We start from the raw sequence: 10404 nt of genomic DNA, 5'->3' as shown, positions 1-10404 counted from the left end.
CCCGCCCATGAAGTCTGAGCCCCCAGTACACACTAGAGGGCTGGCTTGGTGACCCCTCCTCTCTGTCACAGGAGGCTCAGGCCAAGCAGCGCCCCAGCTGTGTGGAGCTGCTGTCAGGGGGAGGGAACAGACCCCCCACTCCCCAATCACACACAGTTGTTCCCTGGAGCAGTTCTGCCTGTGCCAGCCCCACCCTGGACATGGGGTTCAGGGGCTAGGAGGTGGAGTGCCAGCTGGCCTCTGCCCAGGCAGCGCAAAGAAGCCTTGTCAGGGACCACAGAGCGTAGCCCCTTCCCTCCTCCAGCACCCTGGGTGCAGCAAGGAGGGAGGGATGGGGGGGAGACTGGCCTGGCCCCCCGCCCCGGGGTGCGTCTCAAGGCTGTGTAATTTATATTGTGTATAAAAGCATTAAAGTCAGTTTGGGTAGCTGGCTTCACTCGTTGGGGTGCAGAGGCGCCTGGCTAAGCCCCGGGGCTGTGAGCAAGATCGAGCCCCTTGGCCCTCAGGCACAGCCAAGAGCTGCTCAGTGGGCTCCAGCAAGGGGGGGTCACAGCAGCACCAATCCCGGCCCTGTCCGAGTGCGACGCCCTGTAAATGCTGATGTGTCCCAGCCTCAAGCTTCCCTGGGCCTGCTGCAGTACGTGCGCCTGGCCCCACAGCAGGGGGGCAGGGCCTGGGCACACTGGCCTGTGCCCCCTGCTCCAGTGCAGGCACAACAGGGATTTAGAGTCACCTGCTGGGGCCCTGACTTGGGTTCAGAGCTGACCAGGGCATGGACCTACAGGGGGTCAAGGAGTCGGGGGGGGAGTTGCCCAAAGGGAGGCAGGCTGGGGCCAGCCCAAGAGGGGCCGTGCTGGGGGCCCAGCTGGAGTTATGGCCTCTCTGGGCTGCTGCTGCCCCCCCTCAGCCCAGGCAAGGCAGCCACACACCTGTTACCAATCATAAGCCGCTTTAATCACTGCAGTGTGTAAAGGGTGGTTAATGTCCATTGCTGCTCCAGTCCCTCTGCAGACAGCAGAGCCTACAGGTTACAAGCCTGGCGATGCTGCTGGCGTCTACGAGCGGGTTCGCGGCGGCAGGCGCAGTCACTGCTGAACTTCGGCCGCCGGTCTTTGTGCAAAGACCTAGCTGCTAATTTGGCATTTGTGGAGGCCGGGAGGTGTCTGCCGCCATGGGAACACCCCTGGCCTCCACCTCCCCTGGCAACCAGCCCTCGGGGCTGGCTCGAAGTGCAAGCTGCAGGCCAGTCCTGGCCCCAGGCCACTGAGCCCTCCTGCAGGGCTGGGGCAGCGGCCTCGTGGCGTTGGACCAGCCCCCGTCCTGACCCGCTCCGTGGACGTGAGCGTTGTTCCCCTGTGAAATGGGCTCCGTGGGCTGAGCCTGGGCAGGGGCCGTTGTCAGGAAGGGGGCGGCAGCAGCAGGGAGGTGGTGCCCCCCCCTCCCCTCCAAGGCAATGGTGGGTGGAAGGGGTTGAAGTGGGGCAGGGGCAGATGGCTGGTAACCCGACAGAGGCACATGGGACGTTCCCCAGAGCCGCGCTGGCCGCGGGCGGCAGCACAGAGCAGGCTACAGGTCCTCGTCGCCAATCCCCTCGAAGGCGTAGTTGCCGTGGAAGTCGTTGGCACCCAAGTCGCTGGCAGAGCTGGAGTGGCTGATGCCCCGCAGGCTGACGGAGGTGAGCTTGCTCTGCAGGGAAGGAGGGCAGGTTAGCGCCATCCCGCGCTGGGGGACAACCCCCCGCCCCGAGGAGGAGGCGGGTTACTCACCGAGAGTTTGAGGATGGGCTCCCGGCTGCTGTCAGGCGAGTCCTGCAGAGACGGACACGGGTCAGAGGGGGCAGCAGGACGGGGAGGGGGAGGGCGGGGGGCTGCACTTACCAGCAGGGGGGGGGATTTCACAGCTTGCTGGCTGTCCGAACGCCGCAGGGCCCCGTTGGCTCGCCTGCGGAACATCTGGGGGCAAGCAGAGGAGAGCAGCTCAGCAAGGGGGGAGGGGCAGCCGGGGGCCCCATGGGAGCTGAAGTGGAGCAATGCAAGAGGGACACTCACCCCCTTCCCAGCCACCCCCTCACCTTGCGGATGCTGCCGCCTGACTTCTTCACCATCAGCTCATCCACCATGGACTGCAGGCAGATGCTCAGCATGATGGCCTGGGGGCGATAGCGCTCGTCACAGCCGGCCCCGAGCAGCCCCATCTCCCCCACAGCACAGCCCTTCCCGCCCAGCTGGGGGACCCTGCAGAGAACCCACTGCCGGCCCCGTCTCCCCCAGAGCACAGCCCTTCTCGCCCAGCTGGGGGGCCCTGCAGAGACCCCACTGCCGGCCCCGTCTCCCCCAGAGCACAGCCCTTCCCGCCCAGCTGGGGGGCCCTGCAGAGAACCCACTGCCGGCCCCGTCTCCCCCAGAGCACAGCCCTTCCCGCCCAGCTGGGGGGCCCTGCAGAGACCCCACTGCCGGCCCCGTCTCCCCCACAGCACAGCCCTTCCCGCCCAGCTGGGGGACCCTGCAGAGCCCCCACTGCCGGCCCCATCTCCCCCAGAGCACAGCCCTTCCCGCCCAACTGGGGGGCCCTGCAGAGAACCCACTGCCGGCCCCGAGCAGCCCCATCTCCCCCAGAGCACAGCCCTTCCCGCCCAGCTGGGGGGCCCTGCAGAGACCCCACTGCCAGCCCCATCTCCCCCAGAGCACAGCCCTTCCCGCCCAGCTGGGGGGCCCTGCAGAGACCCCACTGCCAGCCCCATCTCCCCCAGAGCACAGCCCTTCCCGCCCAGCTGGGGGCCCTGCAGAGACCCCACTGCCAGCCCCATCTCCCCCAGAGCACAGCCCTTCCCGCCCAGCTGGGGGGCCCTGCAGAGAACCCACTGCCGGCCCCGAGCAGCCCCATCTCCCCCCAGAGCACAGCCCTTCCCGCCCAGCTGGGCGGCCCTGCAGAGACCCCACTGCCAGCCCCATCTCCCCCAGAGCACAGCCCTTCCCGCCCAGCTGGGGGGCCCTGCAGAGACCCCACTGCCAGCCCTATCTCCCCCAGAGCACAGCCCTTCCCACCCAGCTGGGGGCCCTGCAGAGCCCCCACCCTGCCCCATCTCCCCCAGAGCACAGCCCTTCCCGCCCAGCTGGGGGGCCCTGCAGAGACCCCACTGCCAGCCCCGAGCAGCCCCATCTCCCCCCAGAGCACAGCCCTTCCCGCCCAGCTGGGCGGCCCTGCAGGGACCCCACTGCCAGCCCCGAGCAGCCCCATCTCCCCCCAGAGCACAGCCCTTCCCGCCCAGCTGGGCGGCCCTGCAGAGACCCCACTGCCAGCCCCATCTCCCCCAGAGCACAGCCCTTCCCGCCCAGCTGTGGGGCCCTGCAGAGACCCCACTGCCAGCCCCGAGCAGCCCCATCTCCCCCCAGAGCACAGCCCTTCCCGCCCAGCTGGGCGGCCCTGCAGAGACCCCACTGCCAGCCCCATCTCCCCCAGAGCACAGCCCTTCCCGCCCAGCTGTGGGGCCCTGCAGGGACCCCACTGCCGGCCCCGAGCAGCCCGGGGGAGGCGGCAGCTGGCCCTACCTGGGGGCTGGTGATGGTGACCCACTGCAGCCGGTCCTTGCTCATCAGGTACTCGAAGGCCAGTTCCAGCTTCACCTCTGCTTTCCCTGGGCTGCTCCCCGGCGGCCCGCTGCTTGTGGGAACCTGAGGAAGAGGAGGGTGAGGCTGGTGGCTGACCCTGCCCACCCCTGCCAGCAGGGCACCAGCAGGGCCCTTGTCTCCCAGCCGGTCCCAGGGCACGGAGGGGGCCTGCCCAGCTCCTCAGGAAGCCTTTCTGCCACAGCAATGAAACAGCAAGAGACCCTCCCTCCCCCGCACTCACAGACACCCCCCCCACCCCCTTCCCCAAAGATCCCTCCCCCACAGTCACAGGTACCCCCCCACCCCCTTCCCCAAAGACCCCTCCCCCACACTCACAGGCAGCCCTCCTACCCCAAAGACCCCTCCCCCACACTTGCAGGCACCCCCCACAACCCCCCTCCTCCACACTCAGAAGCATCCCCCACAAACACTCTCACACACACTCACAGGCACCCCCCTGTTCCCCAAAGACCCCTCCCCCACACTCACAGGCACCCCTCCTACCCCAAAGTCCCCTCTCCCACAGTCACAGGCACCCCCCACAAACCCCCCCTCCCCAAAAGACCCCTTCCCCACACTCAGAAGCATCCCCCACAAACACCCCTCCACCACAGTCACAGGCACCCCCCCACACCCCTCCTTCCCCAAAGACCCCTCCCCCACAGTCACAGGCTCCCCCCATAGTCACAGGCTCCCCCCAAAGACTCCTCCCTCACAGGCATCACACATACAAGAGGGCCTGACCTGAGCCATGCTGGCACGGTGGGTGAGCCAGACAGATTGACGAGTTCCCCCCAGCTCCGCGGGACGGCCTGACCTGAGCCGTGGGGGGCAGGCGGGCGAGCTAGACAGACTGATGTGTTCCCCCCTAGCTTTGCGGGAGGGCCTGACCCAAGCTGCGGCAGGCAAGGGGCCTGGCGGACACGGTGGGTGAGCCAGAGGGACTGACGGGTCCCCCTAGCTCCGCGGGAGGACCTGACCCGAGCCGTGGGGGGCAGGCGGGTGAGCCAGACGGACTGACAGTTACCGCCCCCCAGCAGGGCCTGACCTGAGCCGTGGGGGGCAGGCGGGTGAGACAGACAGACTGACAGGTCCCCCTAGCTCCACGGGAAGACCTGACCCGAGCTGTGGGGGGCAGGCGGGTGAGCCAGATGGACTGACGGGTTCCCCCCTAGCTCCGCGGGAGGGCTTGACCCGAGCCGTGGGGGGCTGGCAGGCGAGCCAGATCGACTGACGGGTTCCCCCCTAGCTCCGCGGGAGGGCTTGACCCGAGCCGTGGGGGGCTGGCGGGCGAGCCAGATCGACTGACGGGTTCCCCCCTAGCTCCACGGGAGGACCTGACCCGAGCCGTGGGGGACAGGCAGGTGAGCCAGACGGACAGATGGGTTCCCCCCTTCCTCCACGGGAGGGCTTGACCCGAGCCGTGGGGGGCTGGCGGGCGAGCCAGATCGACTGACGGGTTCCCCCCCAGCTCCGCGGGAGAGCCTGACCTGAGCTGTGGGGGGCAGGCGGGTGAGCCAGACGGACAGATGGGTTCCCCCCTAGCTCCGCGGGAGGGCCTGACCCGAGCCGTGGGGGGCAGCTGAGGGGCGTGGCGGGTACTGTGGATGAGCCAGACGGCCTGACAGGTTCCTCCCCAGTTCCGCGGGAGGGCCTGACCCGAGCCGTGGGGGGCAGGTGGGCGAGCAAGACGGACTGACGGTTACCGCCCCCCAGCTCCGCGGGAGGGCCTGACCCGAGCCGCGGTGGGCAAGGGGCACTCACCGAGGACGTGACCCGCCAACACCGCATGCGTGTCACCTTGAAGCTGCCCTCTTTGATCTGCTCGCTGGGCAGCCGCACCTGGAAGTTGAGCTCGCTGTTGCCGGCGCTGACGATGACCTGGCAGCCCTTCTCGGGGAAGTCGGTGACGCAGGGCTCGAACTTGAGATAGCCATAGTACTTCAGGGTCTGCGCCAGGCGGATGAACTACAGGCAGAGCCAGGCACAGGTTCACTGCCAGGCTCACCCCTCGCTCAGGCCCAAGGATCCTCCCTGCCACCGGCCCGGGGCACCTCTGCCCAGCTGTTCCCGGCTGGAGAAGGGTCAGGGAGCCTCCAGGCTCCTCCGACTGCAGGAAGTGAAGGAGTGAGCCCAGTGGCCTGAGCCTGAGCCTGAGCCTGAGCCAGCTCCACCTCTCCCCAGACTCAGCTCCCTTCCCCACCCCCGCTCTGCTCACCCACCTCCTTCTTGGAGACCTTCTCCTGCAGGGACTTGAGCTGCCGGTGCTGCTCCTTGGTGACGAGGATCCAGCCCCGTTCTATGTCTGACACAGTCTGCAAAGGAGCAGAGGCCATGAGGAGCAGCCTGCATGGGGCTGGGCCCCGCAGCACAGACAAGGGGCCCGAGGGCCTGGAGCACCCAGGCAGACACTCACCTGCGCATACAGCAAGTTCAGCCCCACCCGCTGCTCCATGACATCGTCGTCGTAGGAAGAATCCCAGTAACTAGGAGAGAGGGAGCACTCTGTGTCAGCGGGGGCCCGGCACGCACCAGGGCTGGACTGGCGTTCGGGGGCAGCACGAGTGACCTCAGCCCAGTCACTGATCTCCCCAGGCCACCAACATGGTCACAGACCCACAGAGTTGGGGCTCTGGGAGGAGCCCTCAGTGAGCCACAGGGACTCCGGCCTCCACCAGAGTTCGCTGTGGGCAGGCAGCGCCCAGCCCAGCCCAGCTGCAGTGACCCCCGTGGTTCAAGTTCTGTCTCCCCGTCTGTCCAATCTCCTTTGTCAGACTCTCGGGGTGCCCCCGACTGCTCCCCACAGCCCACACTTAACCTGGCCCCCCCAGGCCTTTATTCCCAAGCCGGGGGAAGCGGCTCGTCTCCCTGCGGAGAGGCAGGACCACGTCTCTCTGGGTCGCTGGTCGCCAGGTGTCCACGTCCCGGCCGTGGGATCTGCCCTTGTCTTCTCGAGAGCTGCATGGAGATGGGAGCTAAGGGCCCAGGCCGCCAGGCGCCATCCACACCTGTGTCTTCACCTGCCCCAGAGCCTCCAGACCTCCCACCGGCGGGGGAACAGTGCCGCACACAGGGGAGACTGAGACACACACAGAACTCAAATATTTTTTAAAATTCCCACTTCATCACACACATCAATGAGAATGAGTGGGGATGGAGTCTAGCCACACACCTGGGAGAGGTGCTGCTCAAGGGGGGAGCACTGCCACACACTCCAGCCCCTCGGTCTGCCCTAGCCTGTGGGGCCCAGGGCTTTTCCGATAGCTGGGCAGCAGTGTAGGGTCATGGGGTGCCTGGTCAGGACTCAGGTGTGACAAGGGACTTTTCTGGTGAGCTGTTATGGTCTGTGCATGTGGCTGTGTTCCCTGCTCTCTCTGCACACTGAGGGCAGGTCTGCACTACAGATTGACAGCGTCACTAACTCCACACCAGCATGGCGCTGGCTACACGACGTAACGCTGTCACTCGGGTGTGGCTTATTCACACCCCTCCACAGCAATTCTGTCTGGGGGGAGGGATAGCTCAGTGGTTTGAGCACTGGCCTGCTAAACTCAGCGTTGTGAGTTCAATCCTTGAGGGGGCCACTTAGGGACCTAGGGCAAAATCAGTACTTGGTCCTGCTAGTGAAGGCCGTTGGCCGTTACCTTTGAAAACTCATGGTGATCAGGGGAGGTCCCGGATGACTGGAAAAAGGCTAATGTAGTGCCCATCTTTAAAAAAGAGAAGGAGGAGGATCTGGGGAACTACAGGCCAGTCAGCCTCATCTCAGTCCCTGGAAAAATCATGGAGCAGGTCCTCAAGGAATCAATTCTGAAGCACTTAGAGGACAGGAAGGTGATCAGGAACAGTCAGCATGGATTCACCAAGAGCAAATCACGCCTGACCAACCTGATTGCCTTCTATGAGGAGATAACTGGGTCTGTGGATGAGGGGAAAGCAGTGGATGTGATTCCTTGACTTTAGCAAAGCTTTTGATATGGTCTCCCACAGTATTCTTGCCAGCAAGTTAAAGTAGTATGGGCTGGGTGAATGGACTATAAGCTGGCTAGATCATCGGGCTCAATGGGTAGTGAACCCAATAACAGTGGGGGATTTCAATTATCCCCATATTGACTGGGAACATTTCACTTCAGGATGAAATGCAGAGACAAAATTTCTCAATACTTTAAATGACTGCTTCATGGAGCAGCTGGTACCGGAACCCACAAAGGAAGAGGCAACTCTAGATTTAATCCTGAGTGGTGCGCAGGAGCTGGTCCAAGAGGTAACTATAACAGGACTGCTTGGAAATAGTGACCATAATACAATAGCATTCAACATCCCTGTAGGGGGGAAGAACATCTCAACAGCCCAACACTGTGGCATTTAATTTCAAAAGGGGGAACTGTGCAAAAATGAGGGGGTTAGTTAAACAGAAGTTAAAAGGTACAGTGACTAAAGTGAAATCCCTGCAAGCTACATGGGCGCTTTTTAAAGACACCATAATAGAGGCCCAACTTCAATGTAAACCCCAAATTAAGAAACACAGTAAAAGAACTAAAAAAGAGCCACCGTGGCTTAACAACCATGTAAAAGAAGCAGTGAGAGATAAAAAGACTTCCTTTAGAAAGTGGAAGTCAAATCCTAGTGAGGCAAATAGAAAGGAGCACAAACACTGCCAAATTAAGTGCGAGAGTGTAATAAGAAAAGCCAAAGAGGAACGTCTAGCCAAAAACTCCAATGGTAATAACAAAATGTTTTTTAAGTACATCAGAAGCAGGAAGCCTGCTAAACAACCAGGGGCCCCTTGACGATCGAAATACAAGAGGAGCGCTTAAAGACGATAAAGTCATTGTGGAGAAACTAAATGGATTCTTTGCTTCAGTCTTCACGGCTGAGGATGTTAGGGAGATTCCCAAACATGAGCTGGCTTTTGTACGTGACAAATCTGAGGAACTGTCACAGATTGAAGTGTCACTAGAGGTGGTTTTGGAATTAATTGATAAACTCAACATTAACAAGTCACCGGGACCAGATGGCATTCACCCAAATGTGAAGTTGCAGAACTATTAACTAGGGTTTGTAACCTGTCCTTTAAATCAGCTTCGGTACCCAATGACTGGAAGTTAGCTAATGTAACACCAATATTTAAAAAGGGCTCTAGAGGTGATCCCGGCAATTACAGACCAGTAAGTCTAACGTTGGTACCGGGCAAATTAGTTGAAACAATAGTTAAAAATAAAATTGTCAGACACGTAGAAAAACATAAACTGTTGAGCAATAGTCAACATGGTTTCTGTAAATGGAAATCGTGTCTTACTAATCTATTAGAGCTCTTTGAAGGGGTCAACAAACATGTGGACGAGGGGGACCCAGTGGACATAGTGTACTTAGATTTCCAGAAAGCCTTTGACAAGATCCCTCACCAAAGGCTCTTAACGTAAATTAAGCTGTCATGGGATAAAAGGGAAGGGCCTTTCATGGATTGAGAACTGGTTAAAAGACAGGGAACAAAGGGTAGGAATTAATGGTAAATTCTCAGAATGGAGAGGGGTAACTAGTGGTGTTCCCCAAGGGTCAGTCCTAGGACCAGTCCTATTCAATTTATTCATAAATGATCTGGAGAAAGGGGTAAACAGTGAGGTGGCAAAGTTTGCAGATGGTACTAAACTATTCAAAATAGTTAAGACCAAAGCAGACTGTGAAGAACTTCAAAAAGATCTCACAAAACTAAGTGATTGGGCAACCAAATGGCAAATGAAATTTAATGTGGATAAATGTAAAGTAATGCACAATGGAAAAAATAACCTCAACTATACATACAATATGATGGGGGCTAATTTAGCTACAATGAGTCAGGAAAAAGATCTTGGCATCATCATGGATAGTTCTCTGAAGATGTCCACGCAGTGTGCAGAGGTGGTCAAAAAAGCAAACAGGATGTTAGGAATCATTAAAAAGGGGATAGAGAATAAGACTGAGAATATATTATTGCCCTTATATAAATCCATGGTACGCCCACATCTTGAATACCGCGTACAGATGTGGTCTCCTCACCTCAAAAAAGATGTTCTAGCACTAGAAAAGGTTCAGAGAAGGGCAACTAAAATGATTAGGGGTTTGGATTAGGGTCCCATATGAGGGGATATTAAAGAGGTTAGGACTCTTCAGCTTGGAAAAGAGGAGACTAAGCAGGCATATGATAGAGGTCTATAAAATCATGAGTGGTGTGGAGAAAGTGGATAAGGAAAAGTTATTTACTTATTCCCATAATACAAGAACTAGGGGTCACCAAATGAAATTAATAGGCAGCAGGTTTAAAACAAATAAAAGGAAGTTCTTCTTCACGCAGCGCACAGTCAACTTGTGGAACGCCTTGCCTGAGGAAGTTGTGAAGGCTGGGACTATAACAATGTTTAAAAGGGAACTGGATAAATTCATGGTGGCTAAGTCTATAAATGGCTATTAGCCAGGATGGGTAAGGAATGGTGTCCCTAGCCTCTGTTTGTCAGAGGATGGAGATGGATAGCAGGAGAGAGATCACTTGATCATTGCCTGTTAGGTTCACTCCCTCTGGGGCACCTGGCATTGGCCACTGTTGGTAGACAGATACTGGGCTAGATGGACCTTTGGTCTGACCGGTACGACCGTTCTTATGTTCTTATGTGATCAACGGCTCCATGTCTAGTTGGCAGCTGGTTTCAAGCGGAGTGCCCCAGGGGTCGGTCCCAGGTCCGATTTTGTTCAATATCTTCATTAATGATCTGGAGGATGGCGTGGACTGCATCCTCAGCAAGTTTGCAGATGGCACTAAACT

General features: G+C 59.5%; 1 protein-coding gene and 1 long non-coding RNA gene across 2 annotated transcripts in view; one reads left to right on the top strand and one right to left on the bottom strand.

The window, feature by feature from the left end:
- Positions 1-932: 932 nt before the first annotated feature.
- SNX17 (sorting nexin 17) overlaps positions 933-10404 on the bottom strand; it is a 43283-nt gene continuing 33811 nt past the window's right edge. Inside the window, exons 8-15 of the mRNA XM_050951122.1 lie at positions 6025-6094; positions 5831-5923; positions 5373-5576; positions 3549-3671; positions 2072-2149; positions 1878-1952; positions 1767-1808; positions 933-1686 (exon numbers count right to left, since the gene is read on the bottom strand). Of these exons, the coding sequence (XP_050807079.1) occupies positions 1567-1686; positions 1767-1808; positions 1878-1952; positions 2072-2149; positions 3549-3671; positions 5373-5576; positions 5831-5923; positions 6025-6094 (805 nt within the window). The 3' untranslated portion in view covers positions 933-1566. The remainder of the gene's footprint in view (positions 1687-1766; positions 1809-1877; positions 1953-2071; positions 2150-3548; positions 3672-5372; positions 5577-5830; positions 5924-6024; positions 6095-10404) is intronic.
- On the top strand, positions 4537-5366 carry LOC127049850 (uncharacterized). Its single transcript, XR_007774085.1, has 3 exons — positions 4537-4610; positions 4825-4919; positions 5237-5366. It is a non-coding gene; the product is annotated as an uncharacterized LOC127049850 (long non-coding RNA).

This window comes from Gopherus flavomarginatus, chromosome 4 (genome assembly GCF_025201925.1).
Source record: "Gopherus flavomarginatus isolate rGopFla2 chromosome 4, rGopFla2.mat.asm, whole genome shotgun sequence".
Classification (NCBI taxonomy): Eukaryota; Metazoa; Chordata; order Testudines; family Testudinidae; genus Gopherus; species Gopherus flavomarginatus.
The sequence above is the reverse complement of the archived record's forward strand: the minus strand, read 5'-3'. Positions and strand labels throughout refer to the sequence as shown.